The sequence below is a fragment of the Myxocyprinus asiaticus genome, chromosome 21 (genome assembly GCF_019703515.2).
Source record: "Myxocyprinus asiaticus isolate MX2 ecotype Aquarium Trade chromosome 21, UBuf_Myxa_2, whole genome shotgun sequence".
In the NCBI taxonomy this organism is placed as follows: Eukaryota; Metazoa; Chordata; class Actinopteri; order Cypriniformes; family Catostomidae; genus Myxocyprinus; species Myxocyprinus asiaticus.
In genome coordinates, this window is record NC_059364.1 from 23,355,263 (window position 1) to 23,377,993 (window position 22,731).

Below are 22,731 nucleotides of genomic sequence, written 5' to 3' on the forward strand. Positions count from 1 at the left end.
GCATTTAGCGACCAGGTGTAAACAGCGATGTGTCTCGCCTGACCACATGTGATCAGATTGCCCGAGATGCATCTTAACACGAGGTGTAAATGGGTCATTATGATGTCATTCTCTTCTCCTTGATAAAATGTTTGACTTTTGCTGGTTTTGTGATCATGCAAATCAGTGGTTTTCAACTGCTTTTACATTGGACATTTACAAGTGATGACCACATTACCAAATGTAAGCTATATTTAATGTAGTCTTGGTCATATTTTCTTTTAGCTTGCATAGATGGACGTACAGCCTTTAATGTCAACAACAAAAGCTATGGGAAGTGTTTTCTACTGCATTTTAAAACTTAAAATACCTATTTACTTTGCTATCCTAATAAAAGTATATGGTTCGTTGCATATTATTATGAGCATTGTTATTTTCCGTGCTATCTGCGACCCTATTCTACCTATGTTGTTTCTACAGAGGTCAGGGTGCCACCCCCATGGGCATGCAGAAAGCTCAGCAGGTGGCTCAGGGTCTGGATATTCTGGTGGGGAAAGTGGAGAATGCTGCTCGGAAACTGGAGGCCCTGACCAATGCCAAGCAGGCCATCGCCAAGAGAATTGACACTGCCCAGGTCAAAATCAATGATGGTTTAACAAAAGCATAAAGATCTTCTGAGGTTCCATTAGTGGTTTTGTGTGTTCAGACTTTGGTATTTGTGCTTGTGCAATTGTGGAGTCTCTAGTAGTAGTTTTACAGAATTGAAGAGATTTTTATATGCATCCCAGAGGACATATGGGTACTTGTAATTAAAGACACATCCTCACCTAAATGGCTGTTATATAAATCTGTCTTGACTCGTGATATTTAGTGGTGATGTGCTGTGTAATAAGTATTTAAAGGGTTAACAAAAAAACTCAGAACTGTTGGTGCACTGACAGAAAACCAGAGATGAATTCCGACAACAGTAAACGATTATGTAACAGACTGATTCCTTGTGCTGAGTGTCACTCCAGTATGTTAATTCTGATTCGGCTTTGTGTACTAGATTCTGATTGGTTAATAGTGTCATTCTACGTTAAAATATTTATAAATAACAATGGCCTAATTCTCTGGCAACCAATTCCCTACATAGCTGTGATAGTTTCATGTCTCTCATAGTACTCTGTGGTCTTTTTCTTCTTTTATTACAGTTTCAATTTGTAATCAATATTTCATGTCCATTTATTTATTATTTGGTATGTAACCATGTAAAAAGTGGGATAATGTAGTCAAAATGTAATCTAATATGTATCAATTTAATCTAATACGACTATACATAAGGTAATTCATCTGATTATCTAATTTTAAGTGTATGAGGTACTGATTTGTACTCCAATCATTAAGATATGGAAGTTTATTCAGGACTATTTTCTCAAGGAATTGCAAATTGTATTTTAGTTTTTCATTTGTGGATGTAAAAATTGTGACAATTTAAATGCAATCGCAAATCATGTATGTGTGTTTGCACTCACTCATGAACACACTGCGTCTGCCAAAATTCAAATGGAAACACAAAATTAATTTGCGATTTGAATTTCCAGTCTTATGAGTGACAACCCTGTCATATTGAAATAGCAACGGCAACGTCTCCATTTTGTTTTGCCAGTGTCACGTTCCAATCCTGCCAAAATGTTAAAAAAAAATCAAAATACAATTTGCAATTCCTTTTGAAAATAGTCCTGAATAAACTTCCATATTAAATATTAGTTAACATGAAATCCAACAGCACTTTGTCAGTCCATGTCTATAGTATGTCCAACAGATTTGGGGATGACCCTGTAAATCTTGATGATCATCCCTAAAATGTAAATAATACTAAAATTATTGTCTATAAACAAATTTTTTTAACTTAAATTCTAATTCTATTGCTCATGGGTGCTTTTGTACAGAGCTGGCTGGCTGACCCTAACGGTGGCCCAGAGGGGGAGGAGAACATTCGTGCTATTCTGGCAGAGGCAAAGCGCATTGCAGACTTGTGTGAAGACCCTAAAGAACGAGACGATATTCTGCGCTCCATCAGTGAAATCGCAGGACTCACTGCAAGACTGGTCGAACTTCGTAAAATGTGTGTAATTACAGACCTTCAGTACATATGGTTGAAGTCCTTTAATTGAAAGAACATGCATAGTTCATCATTGCTTTGAAAATCGGGCTTTTAACTTGATATCAATAATGCCAGTCTGTCATTTTTCAAAAAAATGTTATGTCTTGAATCAGCAAAAGATGAAAAGTGTGAACATGATAAACTCTTATTAGCAAATGATAAAATGTGTGACCATGATTAACTTTTATCAGATAATATAACCAAGACTGCGTGCTTGGTGAGACGCTTAGTGTTTTTATTTTTACATGCGAGTACTAGCATGCAACAGGGAAAGTGGCATGTGCATTGGATTTCTTATTTTGTCTTATCCTTGAATAAGGTTGTTGTAAATGTGTAATGTCAGACTGTTTGTGTGCCATAGGGGTAAAGGAGATACTCCTGAGGCTAGAGCATTGGCCAAACATATTGGCACAGCTTTGCAGAACTTGCAGGCAAAGACTAACCGTGCCGTGGCCAACATGAGACCCGCAAAGGCTGCTGTTACCCTAGAGGGCAAAATGGAACAGGCCTTGCGCTGGATCAACAATCCTGGTGTGGATGATCGTGGAGTAGGTGAGCGCCAACATCACAGATCCATGCAAGCCCTGTAAAGCAAAACATTACTGTTTAAATCAGAGGGCATCATGATCATTTTTTCTGGGCAAAAAAATAAAGTAGCTGCCCATTTTCTGTATTAAATCAAACACTTTTGTGGCTATGTTACAGTTATGGTATCTTTGTATGTGTATAGCCTAATGGTCATCTGAGGCCATTACTTTTTTCCCAAAGGATGACACAGGCATGTTGAATGCCTTATTCATTTGTTTGGAGTTGGGCACTTGACTCTAGACCTTTTATGTAATGTGACGTTGATTCCTCTATCCCTGTTGTATTCATCTTCATAGTTACAATATTTCAAACCATAAATAGCCGTCTAGTGTCCTATTCACAGCATCTCGTGTTACTTTCAGACTGACTCTAAGTCATGGTGTAATTTTAGACCAGAAATGTTCAGTCCTGCTTTTGGAGATCTACCTTCATGGAGCATTTAGTACTAGCGTTCCAGTTTATATATTTACTTTGCACAGAAAGTATGTACTACATACTGTATTTTTATTTAATATCAAGCATTTTGTAAAAGTAAAAAGGCACTTGAGGCCATGCTGTATAGTAGTAATTTATTGCCTATTTTAAACTGAGACATACAAAGATTCACTCCAAAAGGCGCTATGGTGTGAAAAAAGGTGATTCAAGTCCCCGGATACATAAGTCAGGCATACGTGGTATCGTTTGAAAGCTTAGAATCTGAACTTTTCATAGCCAACCATCACTTCTGCATTTGTTACATAAAATAGCAAAATAAGGTCTGAAAACATCCGCTTCACAAATAAGTGCCACCTAGAGGTAATGTGGTTGAAATATTAATATGAAGTCTTTCAAATAGCACCTAAATAGACAAATCATGTATCAAATGTAAGCTCTCATTCTCAGGAATGCGACTGTATAGTTTATTTTTCTGCCACAGTACCACTAATACCACAGTTTGAAAGATTTCCAAAAGAATCACAAAGTGAAATATGATTTCTGTAAGACATCAAATACAATTGTCTCATTTATGCGCCTATTGCTGCTGCTGTAAGCCCCAAATACCTAAAAACGTTATATCTGCTCTTACCTTAGGCAGTTTTCTAGAAAATGAGCTATTTTTTACTTGCCTGTAAGCTCGCTTGTGTGAATAATCCAAAATTATATCTTAGATGTTCAGAACAAAATATGCTGTACAGCAGGAAAAACATGCTAAACAAATCATTGGAAATTTATGTTATCAACTATTGATGATCAAATGTTATATATCATTTCAAAGGGGAAGATCATCTTTCTAATGACATATGGATTAGGCTTCTAGTCCACTCAGAGGCCGAGATATTAGATGAAACAATGGGGGTGGTGCATGAACTATAAATTAAATTGAATGTCTATGGACAAGCACATCTGTGAGGGCTAAAATTCATTACAGTGCCACCTACATTTCAGATCTGCATTTTGTGATGGAAGGTGATAGAGGGAAAAAAAACATACTAGTACTTGCTGCCATCTAGTGTAATAAAATACGACTTTTGGGAGGGAGATAGAGTGAACAGAACCAGAATTACATGCTTACAATGTTAGGACAGCAAAAAAATAAAAATAAATAAATAAATAAATATATATATATACAACAGTTAGTTACGGTCCTCGAATCTGATTGGACGAGAGACATTCCATGAGCACTGATGGTCTGACACCATCAGCACTCGGACGCTTCACTGTGTGTATCATTCCGCTTGTGTTCGTGCTGTTCTAAACTAAAGTGTAAGAGCAGTGCAGATGTGTTAAGAGCTATGGTTTGTCTTTTTTTTCATGTTTTTTTTTTTTTTTTTTTTTTTGACATTACATATGTTAGCCAGCAGGTGGTGGCAAAAGATAATTTTTATGTGTAATATGAGCCAGTTAGGTGAGGTGAAGTGAATCCGCTTCAGCCAGTGTTTACATAGAGCACTATATGATCGCTTGTATTACTACTACTAAAGCTAGGAAAGAGCTTTAAATGGCTTTAAACGAACAACTTCAGCATTACGGCTCATCACAGCTGAGAAACACAACAGACTGATTAATTACACAAACTGAAGGCGCTTACCTCTTATCGGACTTTCCACATTGGAATGGACACACTGTTTAAAATGGCGGAGGACACTGCGGTTTCTATAGTGAAAGACTCTTGCGCACCAGCTACCACAAAATAGGGAGAAATACCCTCGCTTGGACCGCTAATTTTCCACTGAGAAAGCTGATCTTCAGAAAGCTGACAGCATCTCTGCTTGGGTGTGGCAACAGGTGATCGCACAGGCTCCGTCTCTCTCTCTTTCTATCTCTCTCTCTCTCTCTCTCACACACACACACACACACACACACACACATATCCATCCATCCTTGTTTATCCAATAACTTGTTAGAAACAGCACAAGTCATGATACTATTTCTGAAGTGAACTTGTTGAATTACTAACGGAGGCTTGGACTCATCATTTGTTTTGAACCAGCAACAGCAGATTCTGATCCGCCACATAATATAGTAGTTCCATGCACAAATGCGTTTTTATGACCTTACTCAGTTTTTCCTGATTTTTTTTTACATTTACTTGTTCATTGAACTGTTGTATATTAGCAGTATCACACTCGCAATCGTACTATATGGCCCTAAATCAGCACTGCTGTGATTACCTACAGCACTCTGCCTGTGGCCGAATCACAGCAGTGCTGATGTAGGGCCATATCGCACTCTTGCTCGTGTGATATTGCTTAAATATATGCTTTTAAATTTGAGTGTGAAAAATTGCAGACGGCAGCCCAAAAATGCCCGAGAGTTAAGGAGGTTAAACCTCTTATAATTTTTAACACCTTTTGTTTGCAGTGAACTGCATGTTAAAAGCATTATCAAGGTGTACTTACCTGAATTTGAGCATCTTATCTCTGTCTATAGGCCAGGCTGCTATACGGGGGCTCATAGCAGAGGGCCGTAGGCTGGCTAACTCTCTACCAGGGCCATACAGACAGGAGCTGCTAGCGAAGTGTGAGCGAGTGGAGCAGCTGATGATGCAGTTGGCAGATCTGGCCGCACGGGGAGAGGGAGAGAGTCCTCAGGCTCGTGCTGTGGCCGCTCAGCTTTTGGATGCAATTAAAGTAAGATGGCCAGATATTGTGTACCCCTTTTCTATTAAAAGATTCCCAGTATCCCTCTAACAGCAGATGTGTGAGAAGCATAATCTGATGTTTAGATTTCCTCAGATGGGAAGTGCCAGTGAGATTTTGCTGACTCTACAGAGTATTGGAGTACACAAAGCAGCAGAGGGCTTTTAGCTCAGTAAGCCAATATCACCCTCTGGTGGAAAATGTTGGCATCATCCTGCTTCGATGAGTGTTACACACTGTCCAAAAGTTTGTGGACACCCAAACAACACACAGATATGTGCTTTTTCAGCATTTAATTTTTAATTTTCTTGGCATTAATAGGGAGTTGGTCTCCTGGTACACCAGACTTGGCAAATAATTTCCCTGTGGACTTCGCTGTGTGCACAGGGACATTACTGTCTTACTGGAACGGAAAAGCGCCCTCCCCAAACAATGTTGCTGAATCTCATTATATGAAGTACCACTAAGATATGTCCGTTAATTAGAAGGTGGTGTCCCCAAACCTTTGACGACATATTGTATATTCCTTCGGAATTTCCCAATAAATGTAAAAAACGTTGTTGTTTTGAGATAAATATCCCCTTATATTTTTTTAGGATCTGAAGGCAAAGATGCAGGAGGCAATGACCCAGGAGGTGTCTGATGTTTTCAGTGATACAACCACACCAATTAAGCTTCTGGCTGTGGCAGCAACAGCACCTCTTGAGGCCCCCAACAGAGAGGAGGTCAGTGAAGTATGCCTAAGATGCAAGAGAGATCTCTCACAATTTTGGCAATTGTGGTTGTTTTGCACTGTCAGATCAAATATGTCAATGCATGTTTACCTTGTTATCTAAATGTGGAGTTCTCAATGATTGTAATTATGACAGATTAAATCCCAAACACTATCCATAACTCTCAAATACAAATTTTGCCATTTTTAGAACTGAATAAACACATTATTTAGTCTCCTTATGAACTTTTTTCCTGTAACGATGTATGGATGCGAAAGTTGGACAGTCAAGAAAAATTATAGTCGGAAAATGGACTCCTTCCATCTCTGCTGTTGGTGGAGGCTTTGGACAAAGCCTTGGACCACCAGAAGAACAAATGAAATCATCTAGATTTTTTTGATCATAATAAGGAGAGAAGACTGCTTGAAAATAAACATCATCATCAACACCAAGATCAAGGTGGCTGGATGCTGTCAAAAACTATACGAACAGGAGTTTTCTAGACCTAAAGAATGCCATCAGTGACCGAAACAGTTTGAGGAACTTTATCCATCGCATCACCAAGAGTTGGACATGGCTAAATGGATGGATGGATAGATAGATAGATAGATAGATAGAGTTGTGCTCAAAAGTTTGCATACCCTGGCAGAAACTGTGAAATTTTGGCATTGATTTTGAAAATATGACTGATTATTTAAGGATAGTGATCATATGAAGCCATTTATCATCATAAAGTTGTTTGGCTCCTTTTTAAATCATAATGATAACAGAAATCACCCAAATGGCCCTGATCAAAAGTTTACATACCCTTGAATGTTTGGCCTTGTTACAGACACACAAGGTGACACAGACAGGTTTAAATGGTAATTAAAGGTTAATTTCCCACACCTGTGGCTTTTTAAATTGCAATTAGTGCCTGTGTATAAATAGTCAATGAGTTTGTTAGCTCTCACGTGGATGCACTGAGCAGGCTAGATACTGAGCCATGGGGAGCAGAGACCTGCGTAACAAGGTAATGGAACTTTATAAAGATGGAAAAGGACATAAAAAGATATCCAAATGAATCCAAAATCCTTCTTTATCTGTGGTCCGACGAAGACACCGGCTTTGACCTTTGCCTCAGACAGCTAGGGAAGAAGTTCTGAAGGCTGCCGACTCCTTATCTAGAGCTCTGACAAATTGTTTCATAATGCCCAATTTGATGTGCAGTGGTGGCATCAGCACCTTCTGGGGGTCCACCAGTGGCTCCCACTTGACGTTGTTCCTCCCCACAGAAAACTCGGTCCGCTGTGGCCAGTCCCGCTTGTGGTAGTGCGCCTTGGTATCCCTGCTGTTCCAAAGGCAAAGATAGCAGGGAAACTTGGTAAAACCGCCTTGGAGACCCATCAGGAATGCCACCATTTTGAAGTCTCCTATGACCTCCCAGCCATACTCACCATACTTCAAGGAGTCCAGCAAGGTCTTGATGCTGTTGTAATCCTCTTTGAGGTGCACCGAGTGAGCCAGGGGAAGAGATGGATACTTGTTACCATTATGTACAAGCATGGCTTTGAATATTACTTTAGTATAAATACATGTTAATTTGGATTAATATGTTGACTTTATGTGAACAAAAAGACACAAATTCACCCGTTTTCTCATTGGAAATAGGTAAATTTCAAAATATCACTGTTCTGGTCACAAAAGCAAAGTTTGTGGGGAATAATAGCCATTTTCTATACTTTTGAGGCATAAGCAATTAGGAAATAACACTAACTACCCAGAAAAAAAAAATTGTTACACAGTGTAATCGCATGATTGTTATTCTTTTAATTAATGATTTTGAAAGTGCTGCAATTTGACTATATATATACTTCCTGTTAAAATGCCTACATTTTTTTATTTAATTTTTTTATCAAAGCTATATGTAACAATAATGCTTTTATTAATATTTTCCAAACAAAGCCTTCCACAATATAAAGATAGAAATGCACTAATATTGCACCAATTCAAGTAACATTAAATCACAAGTTTCATCTGGGTTTGTTTTGGACAAAAAATATGGTTAAGAGGTCCTTTCTCATTTTTTTTATAATTGACACGGAATCACTGTTGTGTGTGTGTGTTTGTGGTGCGTGTGTCAGTGTAATATCCCCTGACACATTGCAAAGATTCCACTCTGTTCCAACCAGTGTTTAGAACTCTCATGGAGCTGAATAAAATGTCAGAATCTATGTCAACTAGTTAAATGCATTAATCGCGGTAAAGAAAAAATAAAACGTTAAACAATTTAAATTAATCTCACAAGTTAACGCGTTAATTCCGAAAGCTCTACTTGATTTATATATCATTTTTAAAAATGAAGACATCCCAAATGCCCCCAAAGGAAACATTTTCAGATTTCCCTCACATCTGGGGACACATTTGTCCCAAAAGTATAGTTAAGAAGGTACACACACACTCGCACGCATGCATGGGAGTTAATTGACTTAATTTAATAAGAGTTTTTCATTTTCTGTTTCCACCAGGTCTTTGTGGAAAGGGCCTCTAATTTTGAGAATCATGCCAGCAGACTGGGTGCTACAGCAGACAAGGCTGCTGCTGTGGGAACAGCCAATAAAAGCACAGTTGAAGGCATTCAGGCGGCAGTGAAATCAGCCCGGGATCTCACACCTCAGGTAAATGTGAAAGTCATGTCGGGGGCAGTTTATATATAAATGTACTGTATGTCTGTAGATGCCCAAACCTGCGCTTATGCCACGGTTACTTTCAGTGCACGTAATAGTGTGCTTGAGCCAGAGCCAGCTCTGATGTCTGGCCACTAGCAACAAGATCGAGTCTCAAAATTGCTCACATACAGACAGGGTTGGGAGGGTTACTTTTGAAATGTATTCCACTACAGATTACAGAATACATGCTGTAAAATGTAATTTGTAATGTATTTTGTTAGATTACTCAAGGTCAGTAACATATTCTAAATACTTTGGATTTCTTCTTCAGCACTGGTAGATTTTTTCACTTGTTTTGACTATAAAAAATCTGCCAGTACAGTAAGACAAAATACACGTTAAAAATACATTCTCTGAAAAACCTAAATATCTTATGCAGTGCTGTCAAATTGATCTTGTTTTAAGAATTTTTAGAAATTTTTACAGGAAAATACGATTTTTGCACTAATATCAAAGGTCTTACTAGAAAAAAAGAAATTATAATCTAACGTGAATTTTCTTGTGCATGTAAAATGGCTAGAAATAGCATTAGCGTAAAGCTGACAATTTACACAAGGTTTATTTGTATTTCTTCTGCTCCAAACTTACTTCAGACTTACTTCTCTGTCTGCTCGTATGAAGGTAACACATCATAAGAAAGTGTTTCTCCACTGTTCAAATGCACTTTGGATCGCATCATTTATATGTATAAATGTTTTCCATCTGAAAGGACTAAATATTAAATGAAACAAATGACAATTATTTTGTATTGCATACAAAAATGCAAAGTAATCTCTTCAGTAATCAAAATACTTTTTGAATGTAACTGTATTCTAATTATCAATGATTTAAATTGTAACTGTAGTGGAATACAGTTACTTATATTTTGTATTTTAAATACGTAATCCCGTTACATGTATTTCGTTACTCCCCAACCCTGCATACAGACTCTTAAAACAAGTCTTCTCATTTACACATGAACAGTTCTGAAAGTTTAATGTTAGCAAACCTTGTGAGATTCTTGGTGTCAATTACTTTTTTATTTTCTCACCCTCAGAGTGCAAGACAGTTATAACACCAAACTTGTTTTTTCTCTACCTTTTTATTCAAATGTTTTATCATTAAAGGTTTCCAGAATGAGCAATATACTGTAGATTGTCAGGGCTCCTAGGTCATGGAAAACATGGACATATCCGGGAATTTTAAAATTGTGTTTTCCAGGCCTGAAAAAGTCATCGAACATTCTATAATCGATATAAAATGTTCTACTTTTTTTTTCTTTCTTTGCTCTGCTCTAAAATATTTATTTTGCTTTGTGTAGAGTAAAACTTGCCCACAAATCATAGTGATGTGTGATTGGTGATTATTGTTCTTTTGCGTCAATGAATAGGACAAAACGGTTCACAAATTCGTCTAAATGATTCATTAGCGAATCGTCCTGAATTTTAATCATTTTAAAAACACTTATCCATTAATCACAAACAACCAGAAAGATCATGGAAAAGTCATGAAATTCTTTGGTCAAGAAAACCCCTTTATTGTTATCTGTTTTATAAGTTTGACGTATCTCTATGATCTCTTTTGCTCTTCTCATGAACAGGTCACTTCTGCTGCACGCATTTTGTTGAAGAACCCTGGCAACCAGGCAGCATACGAGCACTTTGAGACCATGAAGAATCAGTGGATTGACAACATTGAAAAAATGACCAGTAAGCTCGTATCATCTGAATGAATTGGTCTGAAAAGGGGAAAAATGTCATGAAGCTTTTACAAGTTCAATAATCAATTTATAATTTTGGAGATATTAAACACCCCTATCCTTATTTTAGGTCTTGTGGATGAAGCTATTGACACTAAATCCCTCCTGGATGCATCAGAGGAGGCCATCAAGAAGGACATTGATAAGTGCCGGGTGGCAATGAGTAACGTTCAGCCTCAGATGTTGGTTGCGGGGGCCACTAGTATAGCCCGGCGGGCTAACCGGGTCCTTCTGGTGGCCAAGCGGGAAGTGGAAAACTCTGAGGACCCTAAATTCAGGGAACTGGTTAAAGCTGCTTCAGAAGAACTTGGTAGAACAATCTCACCCATGGTTATGGCTGCTAAAGCCGTGGCAGGAAACATCCAGGATCCAGGTTTTCTTTCATTTTATTTATGTTGTATTCTGGTTACAAATGATTTAATTCTTTGTAACTTCCCAGTTGATACTGATACATCTGTCCTCTCCTCTCTTTGGTGAGCAGGTTTGCAAAAGAGCTTCCTGGACTCTGGCTACAGGATCTTGGCTGCTGTGGGGAAAGTCAGAGAGGCCTTCCAGCCTCAGGAGCCTGAATTCCCACCTCCACCACCAGACCTTGATCAGCTGCATGTAAGTGTTGTAGGCCTTAAATATCCCATGTAACAACTTGACAAGTGCAGTTTTCTGTTCTGTGTTGATGTATTTCCTATTGAAACCAGACGTTTGGGCAGGGCATGTTGAAGGGCTCATCCTCTTTTTCTAAATAGCCAACAGGCTTTAGTTCCATTACAGCAATAAACATACTTACTAGATTGTCGCAGAGGTACTGACCCTTTGCTAAGCCCCGCCCTAAAAGCGTTTCTGACCAATCCTAGCATCTGTTAGATGTTTAGATAGCAACTGTTGCCGTGCGCCATTTCTCTGACAAGCGTTTAGTTTTTTCCAACGAGAGTCTACAGGAGTAATGTGTATTTGAGCTGAATTTTATAGAAATGAAAACTTTGTAGCTGGGTCACTTGTAATAGTTACACAAGGTACCTAGAGGATACACAATGTGTTTTTCTTTCTTTTTTAAAAATGAGCATGCTATGGATTAAAGTGTGTCATTCCTCATTCCCATATGAATTAGTGTGAAAATGCATCAAAGACATTTCGATATATCGATTATCATTACTATATTAATACCTAATGTGACCATCTCATATTACATGGACCTTCTCGGAACAGACACAGAGCAGAGCATGTGAGATTGAAGGGAAAGAAAGCACACTTTAAAATAAAGAAAGTTTATGCTGCCGAGTTCACTCCGCGAACCTACATAAGATAAAATGGATGGATAGATGGATGCTGCGGGGTGCGGCTTTCTGTGTCATTATTCAAAACTGTTTGCATCCATTTGACAAAAGTTAATTGTTGTTGCCTTCTTCCCCAATTACGATATATTATGTTAGTCTAATATTGCTATTGTCTCTGCATAAAATGTGTTACATCTCCATAAAACAGTGAAAACACAAATAGGACTTAGCTTAAATAGGCTAAATGTGATAGGTGGGCAGCAGTGGCTTTGAAAAAAACACTCATTCATTCATTCATTCTCTTTATATTTATTAGTGAATGCTAAACAGGGATATGGAGCGATTTCAGACTGTTCTGATGGGAACCCGTTGATTGCAGTCAGTTGTGGTCAGGGGCGTCAATTGCGTATGGCAGGGTATGGCAGCTGCCATACCTTGGTTGCCTGGTCAGTGCAAATGAATACATTTTAATTACAAGATTAACAGAGTTTTAAATTATTTTGTGTCACAATTAAATTCTGACTGACTCAATTCCGTACCCGCGGGCTGTTTGTTGTACTACATCCGCGGTTACATGCCTAAGTCTGCGCATGCTTTTAGCACTCCAATCATGTGGTGAGCTGCGCGCGTAAAGATTTAAATGCACTTCGAAATGCCCCTCTTGACGCAAAATGCAAGACACAACCGTTGATGTATTACGAGTGTGTAAACAGATGGGACAAAATCTGCACCGTCTTGACGCAATATAAATGTAGGCTAAATACAGCTGTTAATGTAGGCCTATTATGTGATGCAAACAGGACAAAAATCGTATATCTCAAAATATCTGATCTGTGTGTATATCTCAAAATATAGACCTGCTGCACCTGTTATAAACCTATTGTTAATATTAATCAAGCAACAATATTGACAAGAAAAAGAGAAAATCCCTCACCATCCTTGTCTGGATAACTTTAGTAGCATTAAGTCAAAAAAATGTCAATGACAGGTCTGCTTAAGTCAAACTGTAAATGCATTGGTTCTGTATTAATGTAATACACACAGTAGGCTAAAGATTGTCAATATTTTAAGGAGTTCTATTTTTCAGTAGATTACTTTTAATGTTTTTATATAACTTTTTTAATATTTAATTGCTGTTGTTACTGAAAAGCTTAAAGCGCTGTTTACTCTGTTCTTCATTTTATTACTCTGCTTTATAACTGATTCTTGAATAATCAGCCTACTTCTAAAACTTGAAGCAGTGTTTAGAAGAAACACTTGAAGGCAACATTGTTTAATTTAATTTGTTAATATTTACATCAATATTAAACTATTTTCAAAAAAGAAGAAAATAAATATGACCTACATTTAAATAAATAGACTTATTTATTGCTTTTCAAATTAAAAGAAATTAAGATCATCAAAAGGTTAGACTCAATTTTATTGTTATATTTTTGTTAATTCTTACAGCAGCAACTTTCTAATTTGCTGAGTTATGAACAAAGCTTTTATTTTTAGACACATTTGGTCGTATTTTAAGGCTGGTGCTGTTAAATTATTTTCTCCAATTAACATTTTTTTTTATTATTGATTCATGGATATATAACAAAGAAAAAACACAATATATAAATATTGAATCAAGATTTAACATTTAACCCCCACTATTACCCCTCCCCCTCCCCAATCACCAGCCCCACCCTGACCCCCAACGAACACCCCTGTGGTCACAAATAAGAATAAACACACACACACACACACACACACAAAAAGAAAATATAATGATCATATATGATTATAACTAAACTACTCTGTCCACAGCCCCTCCCCGAGAGTCCCCGAAAAACACTAAGCACTTGCCCCATTTCCTATCAAACAAATTCTGACCCCCCAGCCTTCTGCTTGACCCCTCCTCGAAAGCAGCCACCCTCCCCATCTCCACACACCACTCCAGAAATAAGGGCGCTCCATCCGACTTCATCCCCTTAAAATTATTTGCCTGTCAATCATAATGCCGGTCAGAACCCAATTTTGTAAGTGTTTATCCCCCATAATTATGACCACCCCAATGCCCAAAATACAAAGTCTGGGACAAAATGAAATTTGAGTGCCCAAAACGTCACACATAAAACTCTAACCCTTTAAGACCAAGCCTATACAATCTAGAGGGGTTCCAATAGAATCTATGTAAGATTTTTGAATTGCATATGGCGCACCCTTGCATCTCTAGATGCAGACTTGACGTTTTTTTAGAATCCTAGCTCACACTTTCTCCTCCAGTACCAAGTTTAAATCTTTCTCCCATAATCTCTTGATAGAAGTTAAAACTCTGACCCCATACACTGAATTAGCAGGGAGTAATACACTGATGCTACATGACCTTTTCCAAAAGCAGTAATCACCTCTCCCAGAGTATCTTCCGCTTTAGGGGGTGTGGGCTACTCCCAAAAACAATACAGAGCAGGTGGCGCAGCTGTAAATACCTATAGAACTGGATCTGGGAACCCCAAAATGTTGAACCAAATTTTCAAATGATCTCAACACTCCACTCTCATACAGGTCACCGAGTGTAGTAAACCCCCTCACAATCCACTCTGACCAGCAGAAAGGGGACTTATTAATACATAATTTAGAGTTCAGCCATATGCTTGAGGCAACATTTAAATAAATGTCCAAATTAAACACTCTGGACACCTTTGTCCATACCGAGTGCAAATGCGAGAACTTAACTTCTCCGATTAGTTTGATCGAAAGGCTTCGCAATGGCAAAATAGGGGCACGAACTTCTTGTTCAATTCAAATCCAGGGAGGGGCTCTCTCAGGTAGAAGCGACCAATGAGCCAAATGTCTGAGACCGAATGCATAATAATAAAACAAAATCTTGGGTAGGCCTAGCCCACCCCTGTCAATCGGCCTACGTAACTTAATTAAAATGTAATCTAGGACGCTTACCATTCCAAATGAAGGACCTCGCTATGCTATCAAATTGCTTGAAATAAGAGAGGGGGACATCTACAAGGAGAGATTGTAACAGGTAGTTACATTTTGGAATACAATTCATATTAATAACATTAACCTTCCCAGTCATAGATAAATGTAGTGAAGCCCACCTGTCCACATCGCTCAAAAACCCTTTTATTAAAGGGTCAAAATTAACTCTGGCTAATTCACACAAATTTTCTGGGAATAAAATACCCAAATACTTAATGCACTGTTTGGGACACTGCAAGGCACCCAGCTGGAAAGCCATTATAGGGCAGTACGCTGTCAGAGCCAAAGCTTCAGATTTAGACCAATTGATCTAGTGGGGTCAGAGACGAATAATAAAATATCATCTGCATAAAGCAAAAGCTTATGCGCCATACCTCCCGCCACCACCCCTGGAAAATCATCTTCCTTTCTTATCGTGGCTGCTAATGGTTACAGGGCAAGACAGAACAATAAAGGGGAAAGAGGGCAACCCTGCCGGGTGCAAAATAATCTGAAATTAATCCATTTGTTTCTACCGCCGCTACCGGGTGTCTGTAAAGTAACTTAATCCATCCAATAAATGTACTTCCAAACCCGTACATTTCCAAAATCTTAAAAAGATAATCCCATTCTACCATATCAAATGCCTTTTCTGCATCAAGTTAGATGGCAGTGACCGGAGTCTGATCGTTCGCAACTGACCACATGATATTGATGAAATGTTATCAGAAGAGCTACGGCCCCGAATAAACCCCACCTGATCTATATGTATAAGAGATGTCATTGACTTGATTAGCCAAAATTGATCAGGGTAATTGGATGGTAACTCTTACACTCACTTGGATCTTTGTCCTTTTTAAGAATCAGACTGATCCGGGCTTGCACCATGGTTGGCGGAAGTTTTCCATTCTTTAATGATTCCGTATAAACTTCTAGCAAAAGTGGAGCCAGTTCTGTTGCATAAGATCTAAAAAACTCAGTGGCAAAGCCATCTGGCCCCGGAGCCTTGCCTGTATGCAAGGCCTTAATTACCTCGCCAAGCTCCTCCAAGGTTATCTCAGAATCAAGATAATTTTTTTGCTCAGTCGTCAGTTTAGGGAGTTTTAAGTTCTACAAAGTTTCTAATATCTTCATCAGTAGACTAAGATGTGGAACTATAGAGATCAAGATAGAATTCTTTAAAAGCAGTATTAATATCAATGGCTAAGGTTAAAATTTCACCACCATCAAATTTCACTGAGGGGATGGTAGAAAAAGACTCTCTCTCCTTTATATATCTAGACAAAAGCTTCTCTGCCTTGTCCCCTGACTCAAAGTATGACTGTCTTGCCCTGAATAGCCAAAACTCCACCTTCCGTGACAAAATAGTATTATAATGGTATTTCAGTCGGGTCAATTCTCTGAGGCCATCAGATGACATTCGGCGCTTCAGCTCTGCCTCAGCACTTTTAATCTTCCCTTCCAAACTCAACGACTTCTCGTGCTTTGGATTTTGTGATGAATGAGGCATACTGTATGATCCGACCCCTAAGAACTGCCTTAAGTGCCACCCACAGTGGATACTGAGGACCAGTTGGTCTCCATATGAACATTGAACATTGAACAATCCACTCATATTAACATTAGACATTTTGACATATTAGAAAAAATAGATTGTGTGTCAAAACCAAAATTATAAAGACCACATTCCAACACTAGTGCAACAATCAAACCCCGAACTTCCCCCAAAACCAAACAAACAGAAAAAAGAAAAATGTGCACATTAACCCCGCGCACGACAGCGCCAACAGGCATCCATCCCTCTAAACTCAAACAGTCCATGTACGCCTATGAGAGCCCCTGCAACAACTTTGCCATTGGATTGCTTAAGTGCGGTGCTTCTATACAAATTTTGTGAGACAGAATTACACAACAGAATATAGTCTATAAAACAAACTCCAGCCAACAGGTGGAATAAGCACAAAGAACGTGTAGATTCATCCACATAACTGTTCTAAAGGTGTGTTCCTCCACAAAAAAACTCCAGCCGCTAGGCGGAACCAACACAAAAAGAAACAAAAAGGCAGGGCCTGGGGTAGCTCAGTGAGTATTGACACTGACTACCACCCCTGGAGTCGCGAGTTCGAATCTAGGGTGTGCTGAGTGACTCCAGCCGCTAGGCAGAACCAGCACAAAAAGAAACATAGAAGGCGCTCAGTTTCCTCGAACGGCCAAGTGAATGTCCAGTGATTCAGGCCCACTTAGCTGCATAGAAATTATCACACAATGACCTACTCACTTCATTGACTTTATGAAGGACATCGCTTGCTGTGGGCATGTAAATATTTTGTGGCCATCCTTAGTATCTATTCTCAATTTGGCCAGGAACATCAGTGCAAAAGTGACCTTCCATTGATGTAAGAGTTTCTTGCATTCCTTTCATCGATCACGTTTCTCTCTTGTGGAATTCGCTAAGTCTGGGAACAAAAAAATGTTGTGGTGCTTTCAAGAAAGCCTTCCTTTACTCCTCGCCTCGCATAACACAAGATCTTTATCGGATGATCTCAGAAATTTGACCAGAATTGATCGGGGCCTGTCTCCCACGGTGGATCTCCAAGCCGGAACTCCAGCTTATGGCCTGTTATGTTGAGCAGACTTGGAAAGAGCCCGTCTAGGAATTTCAACATATCTCGGCCTTATTCGTCTTCAGGAATTCCAACAATTTGTACGTAACCATCTCTTGTAACCATCTCAGTGAATTTCGTCTCCATGGCAGTGATCGATCCACGTATTACAGCAAGATCCTCCAAGTCAGCAATGACCTTTGCCAGCATTGCTGACATGTTCAACAACTGACTCTGAATCTCTTTCACCGCACTATCCAAACTGAATCCCGGTCTTGCGGCCTGTTGCTCAGGGGCTTCAGCTTAAGCACGTAAGTGTTTTTTAATATCTCCAGAGCCCAAGGATTTTGAATTCTTTGGCATATTGTCTTCCTAGAACAGTCAAGAATCAGAGTGTATCGAATTGCACTGGTTTATGACATAAAAAGTATTAAAACTAGCAAAGTGCGCAGAGCTCGCTGTTCACACGTCCGACCCTCGTGTGGCACCATGTGACTCCCTGCTGTTAACATTTTTGTTGTTTTTCTCTCTACTATCGTTTCACCTGTGCTTGCATTTAAATTTGTCATATGGCTTCAGTACAGTGCAAGTAGCCTATGTATTTGAATTAGTCATATGAAGCTGCTTCTCAATAGAGTATTTAGTGTGTAAATTGGCACTTCAGTGTAATATTTGAGGGTGGCTGCTGCAGCACGTCTGATATTGTCAGGAATTAATTAATATTTGGGGCTTGATTTGATGCTGTCACGTGATGAAGTAAGATTAGATGACGTCATCGGAGCTTGCCATACCTTGGCCTTTGGTGAATTGACGCCACTGCCTGTGGTAGGTCAATGACACATGGCAGCCGCGAAAATATAAAACATTTTTATCTTTCACTGTGTGTGCCGCAAACAGTCCTGCATGAAAATGCGATTGGATTCTCATAAACGAGCTTGACAAGCGGAGGCGCCTCCATTCAGCTGCCTCTCGCCACGCGCCTCTCTCTCTGTCCCAAAATGAATAGGGAACTCACAGTTACCACATACCACAAACACATTTAACTAATAGACAGTTTTTTAGTCGATGACCCTGCTCGATTTAAACATGGATCTTAGCTGCCTGCACATGACATTTCATCTTTAATTATTGGTGCTTATTTAACGGTTTACTGTCTGTTTGTGTGTGTATCTATATGTATCACATTATGTCTAAATGTAACGTATTCATAATATCTATTGTGCATATCATGTAGCCTAATGCATTTTTTGTTAATATATGCAGCCACACATATAAGCCAAACATCCTTGGTCCTTAATGCATCTGTTACTCTAGCGCTCAATTCTGGTGCATTTCTGTGCTGTCTAAATTACGAATATTCAGAAAAAAATATAAATCTTTTTTCTGCATATTTTTTTGAAAATAATTATGAATCGTTCCAAAATAATAGAATCCGATCGAATCGTGACCAAATTTCAGATTTCACGAAGCATCGTAATGGTAAAGAATCGTAATCAAATCATTGTCAGAGCGAATCGTCACACCTCTAATGAACATGTATAACACCATCGAGAACACTAGGGCTGGGCGATATGTAAAAATCATTTTATCGATAATTGGCTTAAAAAATATTGCAATATACGATTACATCGTCAACCCCCCTACCGAGGGTCAGTGAATTTTTTTGCTTTATTGATTTTGCTTTAAAAAATTGTATTCATTTTTTGAAACACGAAAAACATAAACAAAAGACATTTCTAAATTCAAATTGTACTTTAAACGAAAAAATCAATAAAATAACGAAGTGATAAAATCTTATTTAACCACCTTATTTAAACATTTAGCATCTCCAGCTGCTCCATTTGCTATCACGCAAGCATCCATCAACGACACCAGGTGGAAAATTACTAATAGCCTACACATTTAGAACTAAAGACAATGGGGCCTGGGTAGCTCAGCTAGTATTGACGCTGACTACCACCCCTGGAGTTGCGAGTTCGAATCCAGGGTGTGCTGAGTGACTCTAGCCAGGTCTCCTAAGCAACCAAATTAGCCCGGTTGCTAGGGAGGGTAGAATTACATGGGGTAACCTCCTTGAAGTCACAATTAGTGGTTCTCACTCTCAATGGGGCGTGTGGTAAGATGTGCGTGGATCGCAGAGAATAGCATGAGCCTCTACATGCTGTGAGTTTCCGTGGTGTCATGCACAGCGAGCCACATGATAAGATACGTGGATTGACTATCTCAGAAACGGAGGCAACTGAGACTTGTCCTCCGTCACCCGGATTGAGGTGAGTAACCGCGCCACCATGAGGACCTAGTAAGTAGTGGGAATTGGGCATGCCAAATTGGGGAAAACACGATAATGACCTTTATTACTGGTATTATTAATGGAGAAACTGTATATCATTACTAAAAAATTGCTTGTTTAATGGACACAAGACTGTTTACCTAATCTACTTCATGTACTACCACCTTTCTCCTCCTCTATCAGGTCACTGATGATCAGCCTCCTCCCAAACCGCCCCTCCCTGAAGGAGAGGTACCTCCCCCGAGACCTCCACCCCCAGAGGAGAAGGATGAGGAGTTCCCTGAGCAGAAAGCCGGAGAGATGGTGAGCGAGCCGATGATGGTGGCCGCCAGGCAACTACACGACGAGGCCCGCAAATGGTCAAGCAAGGTGAGTGAACCTATTACATTTAAAGTGCACACACATTTCTGTACTTTTAAAATAACTTTAAAGGGAGAAAATGTCATGAAGCCTGTCAAAAACTTGTGAGGTTGTATTTAGAATCTAGTCAGAGGTAAAGATAGTTTTGTAGTTACTGCTTTGTGTACAAGTCTGCAATATGTCTCCTAGATCTGTTCAAATATGGGTGTTTTTGTTGTCTTTTGTTTACCTGAAATTTGGAAATCTCTGAATCTGGAAACTGTCATCTATGAAAGAAGTGTTTGCATGCTTGGTTTTTAACGGTTTTAACAAATAGATCACTAATTGTGTGACCATAGAGATGGAGCAATATATGATTTTTCTTCACAGCTGTACCCCAAAAATGATTTGAGACAGGACTATCCATGTTAACTTTAACTAATGGGAAATATCTTACACGGTGGACACAGTATGAAGGTACTAGTAACCGGAACTAGTGCTGAGCTGCTATGAGTTCATTGCAGATGCTCTTGTAGGTGATAGAAGGTGATGTAAGCAATAAGTCTGACTTAATCAGATGACCATAGCTATAGCCCACTGGGTGTGTTTGAGTTATTAAGTTGTGTCATTGTCTTATTGTGGATGTTTCTGTGCTATTTGTTGTAATTTAGAACAAAATTTTGTTCATTCAGTCTTGTTTCTTGTGGCTTATTTGTTTCTATCTTGTGTGTGTTAACATGGTCTTTTTGTCTGTTTGTGTCTACAAACAGCCCCATGTTTATTGCTTGTTCAGGTATTAAGTTATGTTTGCAGATATTCACCTTCGCCATGCAGACCTTAGAGCAGTGGTTCCCAAACTGAGTGGCTAGGGGTGCCGCAGAATCTCCGCTCAGTTCAATATTTTAAAACCCACCGATGTTAAAAATATCGGCAGTACCGAGTACTGACTCAATTCGGTATCTGCACACTACAGCCGACTGCTTTAAATGCTCATGTGCGTATTTCTGCGCATACTCTAAAATCCTTCATAAAAAAAGTATGAACCAAACTAACTAGCTCTGATGTGAATCTCAACATTACAAACTTTGATTTGAGGCAAAAAAAAAAAGTGAAAATATGACAAAAACACAAAGGTACGAACTGCAATCCCATGAAGGATAGCAAAAGACGTAATCAAATAAAAAATGTTGGAATATATAAAACTATTGATTTTAGGTTGTTGATTAAAAGTATAGAAACAGTGTATTTAAAATTTACTGCAAAATATTCCGATATACACAAATATATATACAGTTTGTGGGTGTAGGTAGACTGACTCGATTGCGTCATTCACAGTGCATCATGGTGGTTGCTGCTGGACTTGTTTGGTGGGCTTAGATGGCTGCGGTTCTCTGAATCTCTCTGCTGGACCAGAGGTATTGTAGTTGTTCACCAGAAATTCCGCTATTAAATCTCCCTATACTTCATTCATTTATGACCTAAATAAATTTTTCTGATGTAATAAAAATGGTTTCCTTTATCTGAGTGGTACAAGACTTGGTGACATCCTCCACTTGCCATCTGAACACACAAAACGTTTTGACTTGATTCAATAAGTCTAAGTGGTCGTAAAAAAATAAAATAAAAAAAAACAACACCTTTACTGTTCACTGTCAAAATTGACCGACCATAGGAAAATAATGGGAAAGACTAAAAAACAGAGCAATCTTTTTTTTCTTTGTCAAATACAATCTATAAATCAGCCACAATACAGAACAAACACACACAGAAATGAAGGGGTGAGACTATACAACATGCTGAGCAGTGTTGTGTAACGTTACTTTTAAAAGTATAGAATATATATAATTCTATAATAAATAATAGAATATTGCGTTACTCCTTAAAGTAACTTAATTATTAAAAAGTTACTTTTTATGGAAAGTAAACTGTTACGTTACTTTTGCGTTATTTTTGCATTACTTTTTTTTCTCACCGCCACTCTCTCTTCTGCTATGCTATGCATTCCATACAAATAAGCCATGCATTGCATACAAGAGACATTACAGGTCATGCTAGCTACTGTACAACACTCTCGTCAAAACAACATACTAAACAAACAGATATTTAGAAAGTCTACAATCAGTAGGTCTTCACATCATATTTATAATAAAGACTCAATAACTGGGATATGCATGATTTGTTTTTCCACCGATATGGCAGCCAACATGAATAGTTAAGAGTTACCACTGTCTTACCAAATGCAACAAAGTTCAACATCTGAACCTGCATCATACTGTATGTCATCATAAGCG

General features: G+C 38.7%; 1 protein-coding gene across 4 annotated transcripts in view; it reads left to right on the plus strand.

The window, feature by feature from the left end:
* LOC127412358 (vinculin) overlaps window positions 1–22,731 on the plus strand; it is a 79,070-nt gene that overhangs the window by 45,728 nt on the left and 10,611 nt on the right. For all 4 annotated transcript variants that reach the window (XM_051648645.1, XM_051648646.1, XM_051648647.1 and 1 more), the window contains exons 9-18: window positions 460–613; window positions 1,911–2,086; window positions 2,487–2,677; window positions 5,624–5,823; window positions 6,429–6,557; window positions 9,053–9,202; window positions 10,833–10,941; window positions 11,062–11,364; window positions 11,473–11,597; window positions 20,285–20,470. In XM_051648645.1, coding sequence (XP_051504605.1) covers window positions 460–613; window positions 1,911–2,086; window positions 2,487–2,677; window positions 5,624–5,823; window positions 6,429–6,557; window positions 9,053–9,202; window positions 10,833–10,941; window positions 11,062–11,364; window positions 11,473–11,597; window positions 20,285–20,470 — 1,723 coding nt within the window. The remainder of the gene's footprint in view (window positions 1–459; window positions 614–1,910; window positions 2,087–2,486; window positions 2,678–5,623; window positions 5,824–6,428; window positions 6,558–9,052; window positions 9,203–10,832; window positions 10,942–11,061; window positions 11,365–11,472; window positions 11,598–20,284; window positions 20,471–22,731) is intronic.